The following is a 24,863-nucleotide window of genomic DNA, read 5'->3' on the forward strand; positions in this document are numbered from 1 at the left end:
TCCGATTGGTTTCTATTATTTTTTTTTTTTGCCTTTTTTTTTTTTCTTTTTCTATTTTTTTTTTTGTTGTTGCTGTTTGTTTTTTGTTGCTGCTTGTCACTGTTGGTTGCTTTCATTCAGACGCTGGAGGTAGCGGCGGCGGCGGCTGTTGAACCTCCCCCCAACCCCCGCCCACTACGAACACCTCAGGCTGGTGGTGGTTTCAGTGCATTTGAGCTATGCCAGCGAGTAGATAGCATTGACTGGGGAGGTGGCTTCTGAGCTCTCGTTGCCTTCTGTCTCCTCCTTGTCCTTCTTCACCGTGTACTGGCCAATAAAGGAGCCGTCCTCGTTGAACTGCCCTTCCCCTCCCTCTCCATAGTCCACCAAGCTATCGTCGCTCTCCTGCTGCTTTATTGTGCCGTCCAAGGAGGTCTGGCTGTTGGGCAGGGGTTTGTTGTCTTCATCACTGGGTAGCAGAAGACAGAGAGAGGCACAGTGAGGGTTGAGAAGGGGGCTCACAACCTCCACCCAAGGTCTGGATATTCAAAAGTAAATCCAGTGTGCAACCAGAGCTCTCCCCCCGCTGCCAGCATGGGGATGTTCCAAGCTCAGGCAGCAGGTCCTGGTGTGTCTGACTGGTACCTGAAGGTGGGGAGGCAACCTCCATGGAGGAGGCTCACAGCTGCCTGTGGTTTTTCTGCAAGCCCGACCTTCATGATTTTGGTTTTTTTTCCTTTTACAAATCAATTTTGGGTTTGTTTTTTTTTTTTTTTTTAAGCTGCATTAGACAGGATGCTTAGATGAGCCCAGCTGGATCCACGTTATAAATATCCTTCCCCTGGCATTGCTCAGAGCCTTTCTTTCTCTTAGCACTTTGGCCAACCTTGGTGTGAGCTGGTTTAGTGAGGTTTGCTCCCAGATTTCCTTGCAGGCCCCCAGCTTGGCTGTTTAGGTAGCTGCATGCAATGGGTAACACTCTCAAAGCACTGCAAGGGGAGTGGGGGAAGGGGGCATGGAGAAGATGCCAAGTTCTGTGCAGCTTCCAAAACTCCTGGGAAATTTGCTTTTACCTTTTCCAGGCTTATTTCTGAGCATCTGAGTTTGTTTGCTCAAGTCTTTGTCCTTTTCCCATGTTTTTTTTTCACTAGAAAGATTAAATCAGGTCACTGAAAAACAAATAATCTGACCCACAGGAGAAAGAAAGAGACCCAAACCAAAAAACACCCTTGGAAGAAAGCTTTTAACAACAACAACAAAAAAAAGGCAGGGTAAAGCTGTTTGTTCTCTGGAGGGCAAGGGCTGCTATCTCCAGATAACATTGTGTGGAGGATGGAAGTGGTTCTATAGAAAAAAAAAAATAAATTAGTTTTCATCTCAATTAATCCTTAATTCATGTTTGATCTGAGGTCCAGCAAGCAAATCCTCTGATATTCCTAAAGGCATCATGTGTGGACCTTAAATATTTGTCCTCCCACCTCCATTCCTGTTGTCTTCTTGGGGGTGGTGGTTTAGCTTGGGACCTTCTCAGGCTCTCCCCCCAGCAGGACTCAACACTCTGCTCCTTCAGTTTTATTAAGAGCAGTGAAAAATACTGGGCTTGGATCACAGCCCTTGATGGTTGGTGTCCAGCAAGGTGTTTGCCTCTCCCACAAAGAAATGACCTTTGTTTGGACCAAGGAGCAAACCAGCCCTTGATGGTTGGTGTCCATCCATGTGGACAAGCCAAGGTGTTTGCCTCCCATAAAGAAATGCCTTTTGCTTGGACCAAGGAGCAAACCAGCCCTTGATGGTTGGTGTCCATCCATGTGGACAAGCCAAGGTGTTTGCCTCCCATAAAGAAATGCCTTTTGCTTGGACTAAGGAGCAAACCAGCCCTTGATGGTTGGTGTCCACCAAGGTGTTTGCCTCTAACAAAGGCATGAGCTTTGCTTGGGCCAAAGAGCAAAACAGGTCTTGATGGTTGGTGTCCACCAAGTATTTGCCTTTGGAGCAAAACAGCTCTTGATAGTTGGTGCCCATCAAGGTGAGCAAGCCAAGATGCTTGCCTCCCATAAAGAAATGATCTTTGCTTGGTCCAAGGAACAAACCAAGCCCTTGATGGTTGCTGTCCACCAAGGTGTTTGCCTCTAACAAAGGCATGAGATTTGCTTGGGCCAAGGAGCAAAGTGTTCTCCAGCTGGGGAAGGCTTTGGATTCCTCTGAAGCCATTTCATTAACAGAGCAGCTCTGCAGTGGGAGAGGAATTTGGTGTCCCTGCAGCTTCCTGAGGGATTTCCTCATCTCAGGGTGTGGTGGTTGAAGTTAACTTGGCATCACAGTGGGGGGGGGGAAAAAAAGTAATAACTGGTTAGCTTTGAAAGCAGCTTCATTTGGGGGTGAGGAGGAAGAGAGTTCAGCCTGCAAGCAGGACTTGCTGGTTAGAACACCCAATAAATGCCAAGGAGAGAGTGGCAAAACCCAGATCTCTGGATTTTTTTTCCAGATGCTTTCCCAAGGTTTGGCCTTTGGTTAAAGCTCAACCTAGAGCCAGATTTGTCCCTAGCAGGGGAGGCTTTGCAGCACCAACCACCCCAGCAGTGCCTTTTCTTTTTTTCCCCATACCTGCCCCTTGGTTTTACCTCTCTCCAGTACTCTTTATCCTGTTAGTGCATTAGGAGGGTGAAGCAGCTACTCATCAGCATCTTGATGCTCTCTAACCCTGTTAAGATGGATTTCTGTGGGGTTTGCTGATGTGTGCATTAGAGAACCACAGCACCCAGGTGAAAACCACTTGGGAGGCATTGTCCTGAGTGGCATAAATCCTTGAGAAGAAAGGAGGAGGCTTGAGCCAGAGGGAGGTTTTTTTGTTTCAGGACTGAGACAAAGAGTGGGCAGAGTGTTCAGGATCTCTTGGTTTTTGCTTGTGTCTTTTATCACCATCCCATGAGTGTCCAGCAGCAGGGTAGTGCTGAACACACCTGGGGCATCATAGAACTGTTGAGGTTGGAAGAGACTTTTGAGATCCCAGCTCCAACCTCTGGCTGGCCCCCACTATACTGGGAGGGATCAGCTGCTCAGGCATGGGGCTGGGGGAAGGGAGGGGGGAGGCTTGGTTGATGCTTAGGGGTGGGAGGGAGGTAACTCCAACCCCCAGAGCATTTCCAAGCAAGATGCAGCTTGCTGGCTGTGAGGGGGACCCCCTGATGCCAGCAGGAGTTAGAGAGGGGTCTTGTTTAGTGTGTTAGGTGGAGGCAGGGAGGTGGGAGTAGGGAGGGGAAGGTGTAGTTTCAGCTCAAAAGAAATAAATATCTAGGAGGAAGGAAAAGAAATTAAAAAGACCCCAAAACAGAGGAAAAAAAGAGAGCTAAATGTGCCAAACTTCTGGCAGCACATGGTCCTACCTTTCAAGAGACCTTCATGGTCCATGTGGATAGACCAGGTGAAAAGGAGAAGAAAGAATGGGAATAAAAACAGAGAGAAGCAGGGGAAAAAACAAAAAAAAAAAAAAAAAAGAGCCTGATCAGAGAGAGATATGAGGAGGTCTGCATTTACAGGGGCAGTGCTGGAAACCAAGAGGGAAGGTCTGCATTCCTCATGGAGCTAATTGCCTCATTGTACCAAATGGAGCCAGGACAATTGTGCAGAGCTGGAGCAGCCTCCTTGGCTTCCCCTCCCTGAAGGCTGGCAGAGAGCAGCAGTGGATGGTGCAGGTGGGATGTGGGCTGGCAGCCCTCAGGCTGCTCACAGAAAGGGCTCCTGGTTGGAGCAGCTGCAGGGGACTGACGTGCAGCAGGACAAGGGCCAAGTGAGCAGGTCAGTGGTTTCCCCTCCAGCCTTCTGCTGGCTTTCCATGGCAGTCATGCACCAGTACCTACTGACAAACCTCCAGCTCCCCAGGCTGCTTCCCCAGCCCTCTCCTCCCCTTGCTGGGCTCAGAGGATGGCTCTGTCCCCTCTGCTCTTGGTTGGCTGCTGAGATCTTCCACTTGAGGCAAGCTGGCTGTGCCTGCAGTGTGTAACCTGTGCCACAGGACACTACCTCAAACCTGAACTGAAGCCCAGAAGCTAAACCCACTCAACTTTCCCTTCCCAGTGGGGCAGAGATTCCACAGGCTCCCCCCAATGTGCAGCTTAAACATTTGGTATAATGAGGCACAGACACTGGCACAGAACATTGTCCAAGGATAATGGTCTCCTGCTTTGCAAATAAGCTTCCCAGCTTAGCCTCTGCTCAGGAAAACCATTATTCTGTTAGGGGAAGAGAGAGATGTGACAGGATCTCTTCATTAGAGGCTGCAGAGATCTGAAAGTTGCATGCACAGGGCATTAAGGACGTGAGGGATGATGAGAGCACATCAGACATGCCATGTGGAGGTGGTGGAGGGGCAACCAATGAAGAACTCACATCAGCTCAACTCCTGGCCTTGCCTGAAATACTAATTGCTCCCCTCCTTGAGCCCTAACATCCCAATCATTCTGAATCTTAATCAGCCAACAGCCTTTTGGGATCAATCCTTCAGCTTCACCTTCCTTTCTGCCTCCTTGAGGGAAGCCTCCTATTACTTCTCCCAGGAAACCTGTTGCTCCTGAGAAAGTTTATAGGTTGTTAGAGGAATGTTTGTTGTTGTTGATATGATTGATTGGGAATTTTTTTCTTCCACCCCCCTCCCATCTAGTCCATGGGTGAGTGACTGGAAATACAGGAACATCTTGGAGCTTGCTTGTTGGCCTTCTACTGAGCTCTGCTTTTAGCTTCAAATGGGTTTTGGGAATGGGGGATGTCAAGAAAAGGTTGAGCTTCAGCTAAGCAGAAGCTGCTGTGTAGTGGGATGAAGGATTTGCCCCATTCCTGCCCATTGCCTGGAAGGCAAAGCCCCTTGGATGGTGCCTGGGCAATAAGGGCAGCATTGCTGACTGGCACAATGCTGGCAGCCATGCCAAGAGCTTGGTCTTCCTTCTGTGCAAGGCAAGGGGTCCCTGGCAATGTGATTGCCTTAGGAGTGATGGGGATCTTGAGGAGGTCTTGACTGCAGCCACCTCAAGGGGCTCTTGAGAAGCAGATCTTTGAAATCAGTGAGTACTGCCAGAAGCTTGGCTGTGGGGACCTTGGACCCAAGCCTGTAGGGTTGTGTGTGGGCAGCTCCTGGGTGATGTGACACAGATCTGGGAACTAGGAGGATTCCTGTCATGACCCGGAGCATTACAGGGACTTGGTCAAAGCATGGACATGAGATGTGCAGACTGCAGCTATGGCTCATGTCTGCACAAGGAGCCCTGGCTGCACTTGGGCAATCACACCTGGGCACAGAGGTGTTTGATCCAAAGCCTGCAACAGGACCTTGCTGAGCTCCATTTTTCTCTGCTGTTCTGTGTCCCAGGCCAGGAGCCTGAAGGGAACATCCCCAGCCTGCAATCTGTGTGTGGGCTTCCTGTGATGGCCCTGATTTGGCTTCCCACCCCTAGAAGTGAGAGTCAGACCTTGCAGGGAGGGGAGGAAGGTGTTGTTGTGGGCAGCAGAGAGTGGTGACCTCTTCCCCCAGTGTGCTGCTTCTCCTGGCTCCTGCTGGGCTGTGTTTGTTTGTGTGCTGTATCATGCTGCCAGGAGGCTGAGGAGCTTTGGGTTTACACCAAGCTTTTGGAGGAAGAGCTGCTCCTGAACTGGAGTTGCCACTCTGCTAACCACATCAACAGGATGGTCTCCAAGGCCTGGAGTTGTTCTGCTTCCATTTATCTGCTGTGTGCTGGCAGATCCATTCATTTTGCTCCCCCTGAAGTCCGTGGTGGAACTGTGTGTGTCTTGTTACTGAATCAGAACTAAACTCTCCTCATCTTTGTTACCTGCCTGTCTGCTGCTGGGTGTAATGGCAACGAGCTGGGGTTTAATTAACCTCTGGTTTTTGAAGTCGGGATCAAAAATTCCTGCTAGCTGGATTGGGCTTTGGATCCAGCTCAGCTGGAAAGGTGGATTTGACTTCTTTTAAAGAATGTAGGTGCTCAGAGGGTGAGCTTGGGTGTGCTGCAATTTATCCTTGGCACCTGTCAAGTGTGGGCAATCCAATGTGAGCTGACACCAGCTCCTGCTCCTCAGGGCAACTGCTGGCAGCAGCAGAGCTGTGGCTGCTGCCTCGCACGTGAGCAGGTTGGGGACACTGCTTGTCCCTTCCTGAAATAGCCTGGGACTAATCCTGCAGGGAAAATGGGGGCAGCTGCTCTCCAAAGGGGGTGTGAAGGGAGGTGAGGGCAAATCCAAGTGGTTTTAAGCAGTACCTGGCAACTGCTAGGCTCTGCTGCAGCCCTGGGAGGGTGTTTGGTAGGGTTTACCTGGGGACCTCACAGAATCCCAGCATGGTGGAGCTAGGAAGGGACCTCTGAAGATCACCCAGTCCAACCCCCCTGCTCCAAAAGGGCACCCACAGCAGCTTGCCCAGGATCACCATGACCAGGGTGGGGTTCGGAAGCTCTCCAGAGAAGGAGACTCCACAACCTCTCTGGGCAGCTTGCTCCAGGGCTCTGATACCTGCACAGGAAGGACTTTCTCCTTATGAAAAGCCTTTTCCTAACAGAAAAGCTTGCCTGGAGCGCAGGCAGACCCCTCCAGCAGTAGGTCTGCATGCTCTTGGGGCTGATCCAAACATGGCTTTGGGCACACCTCCCCTGGATCTCTCTTCCAGCTGGGAGAGAGGCTGAGCTACAGGGGGAGGTACCTGGAAGAGGCTGCTTCAAGTAGTCTAAGGTTGATCTGCACCTGGTGAGAGCTGAGGCCAGTCCCTAACCCTGGGCTGATCCTCCAGGGAAAGGAGGACACCTCAGCAGCATCCTCCCAGGCTTTTAGGCAGGAAATGTTTCCTTTGGTGGAGGAACTTACAGAGGGAAGGAGGCAGGAGGAGGAAGGTGGGAGGAATTTCGGTGGCTGTGTAGCGCCGCAGCGCTGCAGATGCATGGGAAGGGGTAGCAGGGAGGGGGCTGTGATGGGGGGAGTGGGGCTGATTGATGGGGAGCTGTGGTGGCTTGGGTGGGCAGACATGCCAGTGGAAGCTACCTGTAGTCGAAGGAGCCATCTTCTACGTTCTTGTCCTCGGGGTTTAGATGCTCATCTTTATTGTCTCGCACTGCAAACAAGCACAGCCCCAACGCTCCGCGTTACACTGAAGAGAGAAGCTTCACCAGAGCAGCTGGGGTGGAGGCTTTGTGACATCCCTGCAGGGGCAAGTGGAGCTTCCCTTTGGCTTGGTAGGAAATATCCACCCTGGAGGCCTTACAAAGGCTCCAAAGGGCTCGAAAGGGCTCACAAAAGAGCACCAAAGGTGTTTGGAGGGCACAGGCAGTCCAGCCAGTGAGAGAGGATGCAGTGAGTGAGGAATCTTCATCGATTCATTGAATGGGTTGGGTTGGAAGGAACCTCAAAGATCATCCAGTTCCAACCCCCCCTGCCATGGGCAGGGACACCTCCCACCAGCCCAGGTTGCTCAAGGCCTCATCCAGCTTGGCCTTGGGGAGGGTACGTCCATAACCTCCCTGGGCAACCTGTTCCAGTGTCTCAGCACACTTGTTGGAAAGAATTTTTTTTTTTTTTTCAGTCTTATCTTTGCTTTGCAAAAATAAAAAATAAAAAATAAAAAAATTAAAAAAAAAAAAAACTAATGAGATTTTTGCCTGAAAAGAGCCTTTTCTAGATAAGGAGAAGTAAATTTGCACAGTAGAGGTTGGGTCATGCCTAGCAGGACTGTCCAGCTCCACAGCCTGCAGAGCACAGAGCCCTCACCTGACCTTTAATTAAACTGAAAAGCCTCCCACTAATAAATATGTTCCCAAACAGGGAAGGGAGGAAGGAGGGAAGGGAGGAAGGAGGGAAGGGAGGAAGGAGGGAAGGGAGGAAGGAGGGAAGGGAGGAAGGAGGGAAGGGGGGAAGGGGGGAAGGGGGGAAGGGAGGAAGGGAGGAACCTTTGGAATCTCAAGCACCTCTCTGGGAACAACAAAATGTGATCAGCCCCTGGCAGCCTGGAGCTGTTTTGAAGCCCCAGCACCCCCAGTTGCCCTTACCTGGGTATTTCCCACCTCTGCTCCTCTTAATGAAGCAAACAATCAGCAGGATGAGGACCAGGAGAGCAATGGCACACATCAGCCCAATGAACCAGCCCTGAGTGGCAATGTCCACCTGGTTCTTGGTGTAAGCTGGGAGGAAAATGGGAGAAGAAAAAAAAAAAAACAAAAACAAACACCAAAAACATCCTGTAAGAGACAGACCACAGGCAAAGAGGGAAAGAGATGAATTAAGGCACAGTCCACCAGCTTGGAGACCATTTTTAGTGCTGTGTTGGTGTGTGGGGGTTGCCCAAGTTATCCCAGAGCCTAGCCCAGGGTTCTGTGGCTTTTTTTTCTTTCCTCTTGTGGTTGGGAGGTCAACTCCACCTTTTAAACAGGAGCTACAAACAGCAAAGGGTCAAAAGGTAAAGTAAAACCTCACACAGACCAGGAAGAAGGGTGAGCTGCAAATAATGGCAAAAGAAGCTGGGGAACAGATTTATCTTTCCTGAACTGCCCTGGAAGCGACAAGGTCCCAAAGAACTCTGCCCAAGTGGCTCCAGTCCCTGTGGTCCAGTCTCCCAGTGAGACTGGGGAGCAACTCATGGGCTCACTGAGCTGGGAGAAACCTGAATCCTGTGGGATAACCTTGTCCAAGCTGCAGAGATGATGAGCAGCAGCTCTGCTGCCACCACCACCCAGGGGGTTCTGATGCCTTTGGGTGGCCACAGGAGTCTCCAGGGTTGAGAGAAGGGACTTGTGGAAGCCCACCAAGACTTGGCCAATCCACAAGGGGGGGACACAGGGTTGGGAACAACTCTTTGAGGGATGCCAGCTGGGTCCTAGGTATCTGAGAGGAGCTCTGATGGCACTGGAAAGTCTTTTCTCCTAGGGCAAGCTCTTCATTCCAGCACCCACACAAGGCTATGATTAATACTGAGCAAGGAGGTGTCCTGTTCCTCAAACAGCTCCTAGTGTCCATGTGTCCTCCCTCATGTCCTCTAACTCCTTGTTTGCTGCTCCCCTCCACGGTCAGACAAGACAAATCCATGTCCTATAAATAGCACCAAGCTGCCATTTTCTGGCTCCCATTGACAGGCTCTTGGTACTCAGCAAGGCAGAGCCAGAGGAGAAAATAACCTTCAGCAAGGCAGGGGTTGGGAGGGAGGCTAAATTTAACCAGCCTGCAGTGCAAACACAGAGGTGGCTCCTGGCAGGAGCCTGGCAGATGTGAGCTGCCTGGGATTGAGCAGGGATTTGCCTGACATGGGCAGGACAGCACTGTGAGCATCTTCTTGTGGTGCCCAGGAGGCAAACCCCAAGATGGTCCTTACAAAGGAAGCCTAAAAGCTGACCCTCTCTAACTGCATCAGAATGAGAGGCTCTTGGAAGAGGGACAAAAAAGGTTAAAAATAGGTTGAATTAGTAAATGTGGTAGTTTCAGGCTGTGCCTTTTCCTAACCTACACCATCCTGGGGCTCTAAGCATCTATTTTGTCCATCAGCATGGAAGAGAAGAGATGCTGAGGGGCCTGGAACATCTTTGTGATGAGGAAAGGCTGAGGGACTTGAGGCTTCTTAGCCTAGAGAAGACTGAGGGAGGATGTGATCAATGTTGATCAATACTTCAAGGGTAGGTGGCAGGAGGATGGGGCCAGGCTTTGTCCAGTGGTGCCCAGGGACAGGAGAAGGGATAACAGGCACAAGATTGAACATAGGAAGTTCCATCTGAACATGAGGAGGAACTTCTTTAAGGGTGGTAGAGCCCTGGAGCAGGCTGCCCAGAGAGGTTGTGGAGTCTCCTTCTCTGCAGAGCTTCCAACACCCCTTGGCCATTGTGCTCCTGGGCAAGCTGCTGTGGGTGCCCTGCTGGAGCAGGGGGCTTGGACTGGATGATCTCCAGAGGTCCCTTCCAACCCTTATCATCCTGTGAGGTGCTTGCTGTAGGATGAAGCCTTAAGCCATGTTGCCAGTAGGTAATTGCAACCAAACCACCAGAAGGAAGTTCAGATGAAAGAGGAGGACAAGAAAAAGCAGAATTTGCTGAACAGCTTCTGTGGGACCTTGAATGCTCTGAGCCTGAACAGCACTGAGGAAACTGGAAGCAGTTTCCTGGTGGTGCCTTGGGTCCCTTTTGAGGCTTTTCCCCTCTAATGCTGCCACATTTAATATTTACCTTCAGTACAACCTGAGCTCTGGAGTCCTGCAAGATGGACTTTTTATAATGGGGAGGATGAGATTAAACCAGAGTGGAGCTGAGAACTCAATTAGCTGAGTGCTTGGGGAGGAAAGGGGGAGCAAGCTTTACTGGAAAGCTTTGAAATGGAAAAAGATTGTGTTAGCTGCAGAAATCAGTGATAATGGGGAGGGGGAAGGGGGTCTTCAATGTACAGAATGCCAGAGCAGCCTCAGAGGAGGATTGGTGCCCACCATACTGGCAGTGGTGATGGGGTGGAAATGAGTCCTAAGGGGGTCTTCAAAATATAGAATGCCAGAGCAGCCTGAAATTAGTGTTAAGGGATGTCTAGGGGGTCTTGAAAGCATGAAGTACCACAGCAGCCTGAGAGGTGGGTTGGTGCCCACCATACTGGCAGTGGTGAGGGGGTGAGATCCCCCAGCAATGAGTCCTAAGGGGGTCTTCAAAGTATGAAATGCCAGAGCAGCCTGAAATCAGTGCTAAGGGGTCTTGAAAGTACAAAATGCCAGAGCAGGCTGAGGGGTGGATTGGTGCTCACCACATTAGCAGTGTAGTAGAGTGGAGGTCCTCCAGAAATCAGCCCTAAGGGGGGGAAGGTCTTCTAAATACAAAATGCCAGAGCAGCCTGAGAGGTGGCTCTGTGTTATCAGGGGTGATAGACTGGAGATCCTGCAGGAATCAGTCCTGAGGGGGAATCTTCAAAGTACAAACCACCAGAGCAGCCTGAAAGGGAGGTCGATGCCCACTGCAGGCTTGAGCTGAGTGGTAGAGGGAGGGAGGGAGAGAGGGAGGACTTTTGAGCACCAAGGGACCAGGAGATCTTGCAGGGGGAGGGTGGCACTGCTGAGGTAGAGCTGTAATCCTTCCCCCCCACACTCCCCTCCCCAAAAAAAAGCAACCCATGATGACAAAATTAGGGTGGCAGCACTCTGGTGGCTGTCATTGCATCCTTGAGAAGGAGAAGGCTGAAGTCTGTGGCTGTCAGAGAGGATGTTTTGATTTGCTTTAATGCAGGGAAATCATGGCAAGCAGCTGGGGCACTGAGCAGGTACTGAGCTGAAATGCAGCTGCAAGTGGCTTTTTAAAATTAATTACAACCTTGTGGCAGGGAAAAGAATTGGTTCCCTGTGGTCAGAGGTGGCCTGGCAGGAGCAGAGTTGCCCATGTTCCACCCACAGATCCATTTAAAGCAGACTTCTGGGTCTGCAAAGTCTCCCTGGCTCCAGCCTTGCCTGCTCCTTCTCCCTGTGCTCCTAAAGGCTGGGCAGTTGTTGTTGTTGTGAAATTCAGAAGCCCTCTCCTTCTCTGGAGCTGTTATTTGTAGTTTTAAATTGTCATTACTGGAAGGAGCTCTGTTGGGTTACTGAGCTGTCAGTTAATTGGAAGCAAAGTCAGAGGGCAGTACCCTGCCGGGATTTATCCACCATCAAGCTGAAGAAACCTTGCAAAACAGCAACAAAAAGATCCAAACCAACCTCCCTGAGCTGTGATTTTTCTTTTGTCCAAAGCATTGTTGGTAGCAGATGATTGTCAGCAGGGGCCAGAGGCTTGTGTCAGCAGTATCCAGCCAGGGATGGTGATAGCTCTCTGCATCCCACAGTGACAGGGCTCAGGTCCCCAGCTGGCCTCTGCCACAGGGACAGAAGTGGTCCCATCCTTTAGTCTCAATGATAATATCAGGAGGAATCCCTCAGTTACAGAAAATAGATCTGCCCAGACTGCCAGCATCCATCAGACAAGGATTTTGTGCTTTTCCCACCCCCTCTCCTCTTTCTAATGATTCCCTGCCCCCCTCCTCCCTCCAGATCCCAAAGTGAACAAAAAGCAGGCAAGAGGAGACGGGTCCAGGTGGGGAATAGTTACCCAGAGAGCCAGGTTGTAGGGTAGAGGGAAGCTGTGGGGATTCCTGAGTCAGGAGAGAGTCCAGGAATCAAACTGGGGATGCACTATTGCAGCTGGAGCTGTTCTGAAGGGAGCCTGGGCTGAAAAATCAGCTCAGGCCTGTCTATGATTCTATGCCACACATGACTCTGACCAAGCACCACAGTCCCCATCACATTCCTGCCCCTCACCTGCATCCCATCAGCAGTACCTCCCCTCTTGCCCCACTGGCATCACCAGGAGCCAGAGCAACCACCCTGCCCACGAGCAGCACCACGCCTGCGGGAGGGCGAACACACCACGGCAGAGCCACAGGACACCACCAGCAGGTTCTCCACCTTCCCTTCCAAGGCTTCTCCATCCCCTCCTACAAGGTGGAGCAGCCTCCTGGCGAGGCAGAGGGGATGGCAGAAGGGAGCTGCCAGGAGGCGTGGGAGGGGTAGGATGAGGATCGATCCATGCAGTCACGGCCAAGCCACCTCCCCGCCACCACCCAGAGGCCGTCGGTGGTGATGGATGTGACATGCTGGGGAAGGGCAGCCCCCGGCGGGGCTGGAGCCGTCTCACCTGAGCTGGTGGTAAAGGTGATGTACGAGTGCTCGCTGGGGCTAGACCATATGGGGAACACCCACAGCTTGTACATCATCCCCGGCGTCAGATCCGCCAGCTGCACAGAGGAAGGGGTCTGAGCTTTAACGGGGATTGATCTCTCTGTCTTGTTACCTGAGAAACAGAAACCGCACATCAAACCCAGCCCGGGCCAGGGCGCTCCCACCGCTTACCCTGCTGCCACCCTGCCTTCTGCAGGCCCTAGGCACTGAGCAGAGAGACCACAGCTGGGAGTGGCTTTGTGGTTATGGGAAGAGAGGTCAGGCATTGCAAGTGGTTACCCGGCGAGGTGGTGGAGTCACCATCCCTGGAGGGGTTCAAGAAATGCGTGGGCAGGGCACTCGGGGATGTGGTTTGGTGGCCACACTGGTAGGTTGATGGTTGGAGTTGATGATCTTAGAGAGCTTCCCCAGCCCAAACTGTTCTATGATTCAGTGGTGGTTGCTCACTGAGAACAGAAGAAAAGGGTTGGGCCTGATGGTCTGAAAGGTCTTTTCCTACAGTTCTGTGAAAATCAGTGATGCAGGAACACAGGGAGGGCTTTGCTGCCTCCCTGCTTGCCATGCTAGGAAAAATGCTCATAGCTCTTCAGACCTAATGGAAAGGTTCTTTATCTGCCCAGCCTCAGGTCTGAGCAGTTGGGTATTTACCATAAGAGGTCTGAACTTTGCCTGGTGCCACTCAGCTGGATGAAGGTGCTTCAGGAGACAATTCTTGTGCTTCTGGTACCCGAGCACCAGTTTTGCTGGTGGGCTAAAGAGCCTCTGAAGGTGCAGGATGTTGCATTGAGGGGGCTGGGAGGCTGCTTGCCCCAGCCAGCAGCTGTTTTCTTGGGGGGATGAGAGGAGTTCAGCCTACTCAAGGAGAGCAGCTCCTGGGCTGCTTGCTCCCAAGGCTGACCTGTTCTTTGCACTGTGCTGGGAATCATTTACTGATGAGCTTAATGCTGAGCATTAAATCATTGAGTTGTAAGAAAGGTTCCAGTGGGGGCTTTGATTTGTGGCTCTGGGGGTGTGCACCTCCCAGCTCAGCAGTGCTGTGGGGGAGGAGAAAAGTGGTTTGGAGGCCAAAAGTGTGCTGCTTGCTTCAATCACCTCCAGGAAGGGAGGAGGGCCATGGATTGTTGGGGAAGGGTTGAAATCTGGAGATTTCCTCCCTCTCAGCTAGATCCTGATAATGGGGATCCCAAGGTGTTACTAATAAGGAGATCCCAGGGTATTGCTGATAAGGGGATCCCAAGGTGTTACTAATAAGGAGATCCCAGGGTATTGCTGATAAGGGGATCCCAAGGTGTTACTAATAAGGAGATCCCAGGGTATTGCTGATAAGGGAATCCCAAGGTGCTGGTGATAAGAGGATCCCAAGGTGCTGCTGATGCAGCCCCATGCTAAGCACAGACATAGCACTTGAGCCTTGTGCTTCCCACTGATGGGAAAAACCCAGGGCTGGCAGTGAGCGTTTTGGGAGCTGGGGTGCCTGGAAAGCTGCTTCATTATCCTGAATTATGGGAAGCAGTTAAGAAGGGGAAGGCTGAGCAGAGCCCAACCCTGCAGGCTGCAGAGCGAGACCAGGCACTGGCTCTGCACTAGAGATTGTATCAAGGAGAGCTCAAGGTCATCTCTTCAGTGATGTCTTAAACCACCAGCAGTGATGTGCTGGCAGAATTTGTGCCTAGCTGGTTTGTTTTAAATGCCAGCTGAAGACTTTGCTGGCAGAGACTGTGCCTAGCTGGTTTGCTTTTAAAGGCCAGCTGAAGACTAGCAGCCCGGAAGGCTGAAAGGGGCTGGGAAATAAAGTCAGAGAGAAGCAGTAGCCCTCACTGCCTAGCTATAAAAAAATAGAAAACCACAACACCAAAAAAAACCCCAACCAACATGTAAAGCTCTTCCTAAGCACATCCTAAACTCAGAGATACTGGTTTTGAGTTTCCCCTCTGAGCCTTCCAGCTTTAAGAGACAAGGATATCCGATACGACAGGTTTGGGGTCATAGAGGATTCTGCCAACTCCAGGTTCAAGGAGCCACCTTCCAAGGTGTTTAAAACTGCTCTGCAGTTTCTGTAATTTCATTTGGTTTCCCTTTCCTGCCTTCCCTCCCCTCCCCCCTTTCACACATACATTATACTTAAGGCTTTTTCCACACAGCCCAGCTCGAGGAGCAGTTCCCAGCCTGGCTCATCGACACCTCCCGGAGCAACGGGTGGGACCCGCTCGTGAAATCACCAGCATCAGCTCCACACAGTCATGCCCACAACCTGCTTTTCCCCCTCCTCTCCCATCCTCCTTCTGGCCACAGAGCATCATGCCACACAGAGGAGTGATTAAAGGCTAAGAGGTTGCGACCATGGGAGCTGGCAGGATCTCTAATGGCATCACCACCCTGTAGAGTCCCCACGCGATCTGATGCTTACTGGTGATATACTTAACCACAAAGTCAGTTCCTGCCGAGTAATTGTGGCTCCAGGTGATGTTTGCCCAGTTACTATTAGCCATAGCTCTTATGTCCCATATGGATGATCCATTGGTGGCTGGTGGACAGGTTAGAAGAGGAGTTAGTATTTTTTTGGATTATACACCAATGAGACCTCAACTAGCATCTGGTGTTGGGGGGGGAGGAGGAGGGAAGGGGGTAAAAAAAATGAAGTTAATGGTTTGATCTTAAGCTAAAGTGGCTAAGGATGAACTTCTTCCTTTTCAAGATCCTTGCTTTCAAAGTTTTGGGGGAAGTCCATGTGTGGAGAAGAGGAGGCTGAAGGCTGACCTTGTGTCTAGCAATAGGACAAGGGGGAATGGTTTGAAGCTGAGGCAGAGCAGGGTTAGAGTGGAGCTGAGGAATAAGTTCTTCAGCAGGAGGGTGGTGAGACTCTGGCACAGGCTGCCCAGGCAGGCAGTGGCTGCCTCTTCCCTGGGGGTGTTCAAGACCAGGTTGGATGAGGTCAAGCAGCTGAGTCTAGTTGAGAGATGTCCCTACCCATAACAGGGAGGTTGGAGCAGATGATCTCCGAGGTCCCTTCCAACCTGAGCCATTCCATGGTCCTCTACAACTACCTGAAAAGAGGTTGCAGTATGGTGTGGGTCAGTCTCTTCTCCCTAATATGAAGTGATAGGACAAGAGGAAATGGCCTCAAGTTGTATCAGGGATGGTTTAGGTTGGAGATTAGGAAAAATTTCTTTGCTGCAAGAGTGGTCAGGAATTGGAACAGGCTGCCCAGGGAGGTGGTGGAGTCCCCATCCCTGGAAGCATTCAAAAAATGTGTGGCCATGGCACTTAGGGCCATGGTTTAGTGGCCATGGTGGTGTTGGGTTGATGGTTGGATTGTATGATTCTATGATTCTAAACCTGGGAGCAGAAGCTCCCTGAGTATTGCTGTTCAGGTCCAACTGCACTCAGCTTACTTTGGAGTCTGAAGACTTCTGTGGCAAATCCCTGAGGATTTCAGGCTGCAGGGAAATCTCCTGACTAACCCAGTGCCCAAAGCAGCACAGGAGACATGTGCATGAGTGCACATGGACTCAGTGGCACAACTGAGAAGGGAAGACAGGGAGAGAAAACCTTCCCACTGCTGGGTCTGGAGACAGCCAGTGGGGCAATGAAGTCACTCGAGTCTGATTTTGAAGTTAAGGGTTCTCGACGTGGCTTTGGAGAGCAGAACAACTTCACTTCTAGTGGAGCAGAGCTAATCCTCTACTCCAGTGTGTGCTAAGTGACATAGAGAAGTGACTCCTCAGGTTCCTTCTTATGCTGCTGGTGATTTACTTCAGGGTGTAGCTAAGGTTTTGGGTCGACACAATACAGATGAACAACTGCGATCCTTTGGGTGACTTAGGGAGCTGGAAGGACCTGAAACTGTGGGCTTGGGGACATGACCTAAAATCCCTGCTACAAACACAAGCTGTGCTGCCAAGCCATTGCCCTGTCTGCCTGCATTAGGGCTCAGCCTCTTCCCCCATGTCCCCAGGGTGCTTGGGGACATGCAGAGCTCCTCTTGTGGCTCCTCTTCTGCTCTCCCTGCTCTGCAGCACCACCCACCTCACCCCTTCCTTGCCTCTTGTCAATTAGCAACCTTTACCCACCTAGTCACTTCTAGCAACCCTTGCTGCACCTCTAAGACCTTGTGCTCAGGGCTGGAGCTGCTCCCCTGCTTTCTGCAGCACCTTTGGAGCTGCTTTCCTGGGTGTGCAGCTCTCTGGGTGCTCCCCATGGACTGGATGATCTTCAAGGTCCCTTCCAACCCAACTCATTCTATGAATCTGCAAAGCATAAAGCTTCTCTGGTTGGGCTGGGCTGGGGTGGGCTGTGTGTGTGCTGCCTGCCCCTGGCAGGGACACAGATTCCTGTCTCTCAGCTCAGGTCTGCACCTTTCACCAGTGCAGAGCAGGAACAGTGCTGGGGATTGGCATATCTGGCTTAGTGCAGAGCAGCAGGGGGAGGCAGGTTCCCCCCCCCAGCACCTCTTTTTGGTGGGGTTTGTAACCATCTTGAGCTGGTCTGCTGCCAGAAATAGGAAAGAAGGGATCTGAACAGCTTTAATCAAATCCCTTGGGTTGAAGGGATCTGGTCCCTTGGGGTGAACGGGATCCGGTCCCTCAAGTTAAATGGGATCCGGTCCCTTGGGTTGAATGGATCCAATCCCTTGGATTGAATGGGATCCGGTCCCTTGGGTTGAATGGATCCAGTCCCTCGAGTTGAATGGGATCCAGTCCCTCGAGTTGAATGGGATCCAGTCCCTCGAGTTGAATGGGATCCAGTCCCTTGGGTTGAATGGATCCAGTCCCTTGAGTTGAATGGGATCCAGTCCCCTGAGTTGAGTGGGATCCAGTCCCTTGGGTTGAATGGGATCCAGTCCCTTGAGTTGAATGGGACCCAGTCCCTCGAGTTGAATGGGATCCAGTCCCTTGGGTTGAATGGGATTCAGTCCCTTGAGTTGAATGGGATCCAGTCCCTCGGGGTGAATGGGATCCTGTCCCTCGGGTTGAATGGACCCAGTCCCTCGAGTTGGAGGGATCCAGTCCCTCGGGTTGAATGGGATCCGGTCCCTTGAGTTGAATAGGATCCGGTCCCTCGAGTGAATGGGATCCAGTCCCTCGGGTTGAATGGGATCCGGTCCCTCGGGTTGAATGGGATCCGGTCCCTCGGAGTGAATGGGATCCAGTCCCTCGGGTTGAATGGGATCCAGTCCCTTGAGTTGAATAGGATCCGGTCCCTCGGGTTGAATGGGATCCAGTCCCTTGAGTTGAATAGGATCCGGTCCCTCGAGTTGAATGGGATCCGGTCCCTCGGGTTGAATGGGATCCAGTCCCTTGAGTTGAATAGGATCCAGTCCCTTGAGTTGAATAGGATCCGGTCCCTCGAGTTGAATGGGATCCGGTTCCTTGAGTTGAATGGATGTCACCCTTGGTATTCCTTATTGCAGCTATTCTTCATTGTCACTACTTTTTCCTTTCTGTCTTTATGAAGAGCTCGAAAGCTTCTGCAGCTCCTGCCCTGGCCTGTTGGGGTGCACTCTGGCCAGCCATGCAGCTGAGCTCTCTAGCTCGCATTTCCTTCTGCAGTCAGCTTGGTTTATCTATCACTAACCTGACTACAGCTCTCCATAACTATTTATTAACTGCAGGTGCCCTTGGAGCAGCATCTGAAGGACAAGAGGCATCCCTCTGGACCTATCACCTAAAAACACACAGTGGAGAATGTGCCTCCACCCAGCCAAGAGTTTGATCCTCCTGCTCCACAAGTTTGTCTTCACCTGGGAAATGCCTGGCATGAGCCTGTGTGTGGCATCTCAAAGCCCTTCCCAGCTCTCCTGTGGGCAAAGAGCAGCAGCACAAACCAAGAGACTGAGATCAGTGCTGACAGGTCTCTGAGCTAACAGCTGAGGTGCTGAATGTGAAGAGACAGCTCCTCGAAGAGCAAGAGGACCTCTTGATCATGGCAAGGAGATACCAGGTAACACTTCTGAGAGCTTCTGCTAGGGCCTTCCAACCTCCTTTCCCAAACACCAATGCTTCACTCAGCATCACAACACCCTGGGGAGGGCTGTGTTAGCCCTGAGGCTGGACACCAGGAGGGTGGCACAGAGCTCCCCAGATTTCCAGGAGCCACTTGTGCCACCTCCAGCTCCTCCCAAAGCCATTCCCAGGGCTGCCTCCAGTTTTGCTTGTGCCCATTCTCAGCCCTCTCTCTCGAGTGAGGTGTGGGGAAGGTCTCAGTAGGGTTAGAGGGGTTAGAGGTAAAGGAAAGCTCAGTACCCAACTCCTGCTTTGTGGTGGCTGCTGGAGCCCTCTCGGTAGCTGCTGTGGTGGTTGCGACGGTGGTGGCAGGCAGAGTGGTGGCAGCTGGAGTGGTGGTGGTGGTGGTAGGAGTAGTTGTGGTGGCAGTAGCAGTAGTAGTAGTAGTGTCAGTAGTTGTGTCGGTGGTGGTAGTTGGGGTGGTTGTAGTACTGGTTAGAGCGACTGTAGTTGGAGGTGGCTCAGTTGCAGCTGGGAGAGGGAGAGACTGGCTTCTTAGATGAACTGATGGCTCCTGAGGGGGTTGCCCTCACCATCCCCCAGGCACAGGCACACAAGAGAGCTGAGCAGCATGGCACAGGGACGAGGGGCATTGGGGAGGAGGGAGGGAGGCAGCGAACGGCACCGGGAAACGCGAGCTGGAGCCAATTGCCCCATCCCCCTGTGAGCACAGCCACATGCCCAGCCAGGGGGCAGGGAGCAATGCTGGGGGCAAAGAGGGGTGGCAAGCAGGGGGCTGCCCCTGGCACACTGCTCTCATGCACCCACTGCGTGCACCCAGGGCTGGAGTCCTTTGCCAGGGCCCAGCGATCTGCTTCTCTTCTGCCTTTGCTCTGCTGCTGCCCCCAAGCCCTGGGGTTAAATCACAGGGAGGGCACAGCAGGAGGGAAGTGAGGGGTGTTTGAGGGGTGCCCAGGGTAGGCTGTCCTCAAACCATCATCCCCACCCTGTGCAGAGAGCACTCAGTGCTCCCTGAAATAAGAAACAGGATTTAGAATCATCCCCTTTGTCCCAGGGCCAGCAGCCCCAGGTTTAGGTTGGATCTTAGCAGAAATTTCTTTTCTCCAAGAGTGGTCAGGGAGTGGCACAGGCTGTCCAGGGAGGTGGTGGAGTCCCCATCCATGGAGGGGTTCAAGAAAGGTGTGGCCATGGCACCTGGGGCCATGGTTTAGTGGCCATGGTGGGGTTGGGTTGCTGGTTGGACTCAGTGATCTTAAAGGTCTCTTCCAACCAAAAGAATTCTTTGATTCTCTGATTTCTGAGCTGCCAGCTCAGCCTGCAGCCTCTTGGCTGTTTCCTTCCTGCTTTGTCTCTGTCCTAATACCACAGCTGGGTGATGGAGCAGCTTTAGCACCAGCATGGATTTTAGCTGGTGGGTGAGTGATGGATGAGCCTTTGCCATCACTGCCCCTCACAATTTCCATTTAAATGAGGAGAAAGGGCTTGGCTCACCCCAGGCTGTCCAGGGGGAAAGTCTGAGCAATTTGTTTTCTAAGCAGCCCCAATCCATCCTTTGCCTGTGCTGTGCTTCCAGAGCCAAGAGGTAAATGTGCACTTCACACACACCCCACAGCACGGCTGAGAGGGTCCTGAGCCCCACCAAAAGGGAGAGGGCTTGGGTCTGAAAACCTGCCAGCAGAAAATGCAGCTGGAAGGCTGCTTTTGAAGTAGCTAAGGAAAAGGAGACTTGCCCTGTGCTGCTGGCACTCAGCTGGGTTTGCTTTCCTCCTACTCTAGATCAAGGGATTTACAAATCCTCCCTGCCAGGCAAACGAAGCCAGCTCTGTAAAACCTCACCCACAAACCAGAAGAGCTTGAGGAAAGCACTTGGAAAGGTGTCCCAGAAGCAAACCAGGGGTTTGCTTTTCACTAAGTCTATCCCCAAGGGAGGACCAACTCCTAACACCTCAGCCCTGCCCGAGATCCAAAAGCAGAGAAGAGCAGTAGGTCACTCAGGCCAGCTGCCTACCCAGCACAGCTGTAAGAGAACCACAGTTACCAGCACACCCCCAAACCCCCAGCCCAAGGGGTGCCTGGGCAGCAGCACCTCCCCTCCAGCACAGTCCCAGCACAGCATCACAGCCAACCTCATGCAGCAGTGCAGCCAGCCAAAGAAAGCACCCACCCCACACAGCCCATAGCTGCCCCACGGCAGGGTGAGGGGCTGGGGGGGGGGGGGCAGCAGGGATGCTGGTGACAGGAAGGTGACCCAACCCAGGTAGGAAACAGCACAGCTTTGTCCTCAGAGGGTTTGTTGGGTAGTGAAGCCCTCTCCAACCTGACCCAGTCCCTGCAGTTGGGGTGTTGGGGGGGGGGGTGTGGTTCTGCTTTTCTTTCACCCAGTTCCTGATCAAGGGCTTTGCTGCATCCTCAGGCTCTGTGACAAAAGCTTTTGTTGGGCTGAGAAGGATTAATATCATCTCTGCTGATTCAGAGAGGGGGTTTGGAAGGTTAAGAGATGAGTGTCACTAGGTTAATGTCACCATTAACCAGATGAAGCTGCAGCTCCTCAGTACAGGCAAAGAGCTCCACAGACACTTGCTATCAGCTAATGCAGCCCTTGCATCTCCCCTGGGGATCCCTGGCTCCCCTTTAAGGAAAAAAAAGTAGGATCTAACAAGCCACAAAGTCACTTTCAGAAAGGCAGGAGCTGGTGGAAAACCTCCTGCAAACCCACAGCTCCCAGGCCTGTTAGGTGTCTCTGCATGGTGCTGCTCCCACACAGCACCTTGGAGCACTGCCTGCACCACCTAGCACTGCTCTGATGGTTTTAGCAGGAGGGATTCAGCATTAATGCTCCTCTAGACCCTAGATGGGAAGAGATTAGCTGGGATAAGTCAAAGCCTGGCTCTCCCTCCTGTGGGATATCAGCTCTATGTATTGCATGCAGGCACAGGGGGAAGCTGCAGTGCCAGGACCCTCCTGGATGCTGCACTGACCAAAGCAACTCAGCATAGCTCTGAGCTCTGCAGCTCAGCTCTGGCTGGCAGTGATGCCAGGCAGGATTTGCCCAGCCAGCACCAGCACTCTAGTGGAAGTGATCCCCAAGAGCAGGACATCACTTTGCATCAGGAGAATGTGGAATCAGGTCCCTGTGTGAGATCAAGGAGAAGGGGGATAAAAATAATCCTGGGTATTGAGGAGAGAGTGTTGGCACCAGGGGTAAAAATGATCCTGGCATGGAGGAGGACACTGGGGATAAAAAAAAAAAAAAAAAGATCCTGACAGGACTAGGAACTGGTTAAAAAATGAAATCAAGTGACTCTGGAAAGCAATGGTTCAGAGAGGGGAGGATGGGGAAGAGCATCCATGGGCTGCAGGATGGGACCAGGCAGTGGGAAGGCAGAACTGCAGCCATGGAGGGGATTTAGCCCTAAGCTGTTCTGGGATTCAAAGCTACAGCCTCATTTGTGTTTAAACATGAGATACATGCAGGAGAAAAGCTCAGCTGGGAGATTTGGGGGAGAGAAGATAAGGGGCATTTTCCAGGCTTTGAAATCCATCCCTAATGAGAGCAGATTTCAGGCAGGGGGAGGAGGTGAGGATGTCTTTGACAGAGATCAGAGCACTCCAGCAACCTCAAAGAGAAGGGGACCCCAGCATGGGCTGGGGGAGCAGCCTGGACCTGGGGGTCCCCTGCTTGCTGCCCATCCTGTCAGGGCTAATGAAGGAGTGACAGATCCCTGCTCCTGGCAGCAAAAAGAAGAGGATGAGTGGGGGGCTGGAGGGCCAGGCTGGCAGTTTGAACACCTAAAAATCACACACACATCCCTCTCCAAACGTGGCTGCAATAATTCATCAGCTGGAACCTTTCTGAGCTCTGGAGAGCAGCTGGATTTATTTTCCTGCTTCCAGAGCTCTGACAACAGTTGCCTCAATTTTTAGGAACAGGACCAAGCCTCTCTGATATTTGTATGATGGAGAGGAAAACAATTCCTCCTCCTCTCCTCTCTGAAAGCAAGAGAGAGGGCAGAGAAGGAGCTGCCACTTCCCTAGCACCCTAAAAAAAGGTTTCAAGCAGGATTTATTTTCCTGCTTCCAGAGCTCTGACAAGAGTTGCCTCACTTTTTAGGAACAGGACCAAGCCTCTGATATTTGTGTGATGGGGAAGAAAAAAAAATTCTTTCTCCTCCCCTCTCTGAAAGCAGGAGACAGAGCAGAGAAGGAGCTGCCCCAGCACCCTAAAAAAAAAATCTAATTGTTTCCATCAGACTTTAAATGGTCTCAGTCCACCCAGGAAACCCCGGAGTGAAAACCAGCACCAGCAGTTCCCAAGCTGTTGCTCCCAGCCCCGTTCTTCCAGGAAGCATCTAAATGAGCATTCAGCTCATTAGCAGCCCCCATCTTTGGGAGGCAGAGATTGCTCTTGCCGTCTGCAGGATGCATTATCCTTGCAGGTAATGGAGAGCAAAGGGGCAGGGTGGGGAGGAGATAAGGGAGGGCTAATGGAAAGGGGATGCGGCCGCGGCAATTAATAGGCTTTAAGTAGGGAGCAAGATGCTTGCAGCAGGCTCTGCTGTGCTCTTTGTGGCAGCCTGGCTCCTGTGCCCATCAATGGAGCAGCAAGAAAGGAGCCCAAACCTTCCACAAGAAGCTCAAAGGAGGGCATGAAAGAAATCCTGAGAGGAAGAATCATGAAAGCAAAGAAAATAAGAGGAGCCTCTTAAAAGCTGGGGGCTGGAGTCCTGTGCTGAGCAGAGCAGCGATGCAGGGAATTGTTGGATGGTTGCTGGGGTTTGGGTTTTGGTGAAATGCAGGAAACAAAACACATCCCTGCTGCTCCTGAATTATTTAAAGGTGCTTTTAATGTGGTGTAAGGCTGTAGTAACAGCTTTGCCCCTTGGGTGTGTCTACAAAATAATTAGGCTTGGGGAAAAGTGATTATTTTTTTTCCTGGCTTGGGATTATTAACAAAATACAGCTTCAGAGAGTTAGTTCTTCTGATTATTATTATTATTATCATCATTTTTTGTTGTTGTTGTTTGTTTCCTTTTCTGGTTTTGTAACAACTGAAGGAAATGGCAAAATCTTTACCAAAAAAAAAAAAAAAAAAAAAAGAAAAAATATAAATCTAAGAGCTGTAAGAAAGTCAAGGAGAGAAAGGAGTGATTGAGCAGCCTCTGAAAGGGAGGGGTCAGCAGTTCTCTGGTTCTGCTGCTGTCCCTTTCTAAAATGAACAATGGGATCCTTCTCCTCCCATCCCTAATTATGGAGAGACAGGAAGGGAGCAGAGAAAAGTCCTTTTTTTCTTCTTCTTCTTTTTTTCCTTCAAGAGTAAGACCAATCCTCTGGCTGTCCCCTGATGAATTTCTTCCCTACACACAGGTAGCATAAGCCCTAGCTTGATTTTATCACTCACAGCACAAATGAGAGCCCTTTTCAAATGCCCTCTCTTTTCCATATCACCTTTTCCATACCACCTCTCCCTTTGTCCAGGCTTAGGAAAGGGAAAGCCTTTCCTAAGGGAAAGTTCCTGCACTTCCCTTTGATTTCAGCAAGCTGCTCCAGTTTCTCAGCCAACCACAAACCAGCTCTGCCCCTGGATCTGTCAGGTTAAACCTGAAAAAACCTGACCCTGGGAAAAAAAAAATACCACAGAAAAATACAAAAGAGCTTTTAATTTTGCCTCAGTGCCAGCAGCCCATGGCAAAGAGCCTTTTCCTGCCATTCCAGACAACTTTGGCTGTGCAGCCATAAAACTCCACAAGAATCTGGGTCAGTGAGTGCAGATGGATCTGCTGAGCAAGGTCAAGCAGGGTTTCACTTGGACCCTGCCTTTGTTAGGAGGAGAAACAGCTCTCAGCTGAGCAAGGTCAAGCAGGGTTTCACTTGGACCCTGCCCTTGTTAGGAGGAGAAACAGCTCTCAGCACTCCCACAGCTCAGATTCTGCAACTGCTCCTACACCCAGCCCATGTCCTAAGGTGAGCTGGCAGCCAGCTCAAGACCAAGACAAGGAGGATCTGTACTGGATCTGGCACTGGAACAGGCTGCTCAGGCAGGCTGTGGAGTCAGCATCCCTGGAGGGGTTCAAAAGTTGTGTAGATGTAGCACTTTGGGCCATGGTTTAGTGGCCATGGTGGTGCTGGGTTGATGGTTGGGCTGGCTGATTCTAGAGGCCTTTTCCAACTGAGGTGGTTCTATGATTCCCTCTTGTTACACCTTCCACTGCTTTGATGTCAACTCAGCTTCC

General features: G+C 51.6%; 1 protein-coding gene across 9 annotated transcripts in view; it reads right to left on the reverse strand.

Annotated features, from left to right (window-relative positions):
- Positions 1-216: 216 nt before the first annotated feature.
- NFASC (neurofascin) overlaps positions 217-24,863 on the reverse strand; it is a 66,611-nt gene continuing 41,964 nt past the window's right edge. For 6 of the 9 annotated variants that reach the window (XM_054395743.1, XM_054395747.1, XM_054395748.1 and 3 more), the window contains 3 exons: positions 8,001-8,132; positions 7,000-7,069; positions 217-448 (listed from right to left, as the gene is read on the reverse strand). In XM_054395743.1, coding sequence (XP_054251718.1) covers positions 217-448; positions 7,000-7,069; positions 8,001-8,132 — 434 coding nt within the window. Of the gene's footprint in view, positions 449-3,362; positions 3,375-6,999; positions 7,070-8,000; positions 8,133-12,626; positions 12,783-15,077; positions 15,195-18,912; positions 19,133-21,290; positions 21,305-24,863 lie in introns of all 9 variants that reach the window. The other 3 variants (XM_054395742.1, XM_054395745.1, XM_054395744.1) reach the window with 3 other exon arrangements.

Source organism: Indicator indicator, chromosome 35 (assembly GCF_027791375.1).
Source record: "Indicator indicator isolate 239-I01 chromosome 35, UM_Iind_1.1, whole genome shotgun sequence".
In the NCBI taxonomy this organism is placed as follows: Eukaryota; Metazoa; Chordata; class Aves; order Piciformes; family Indicatoridae; genus Indicator; species Indicator indicator.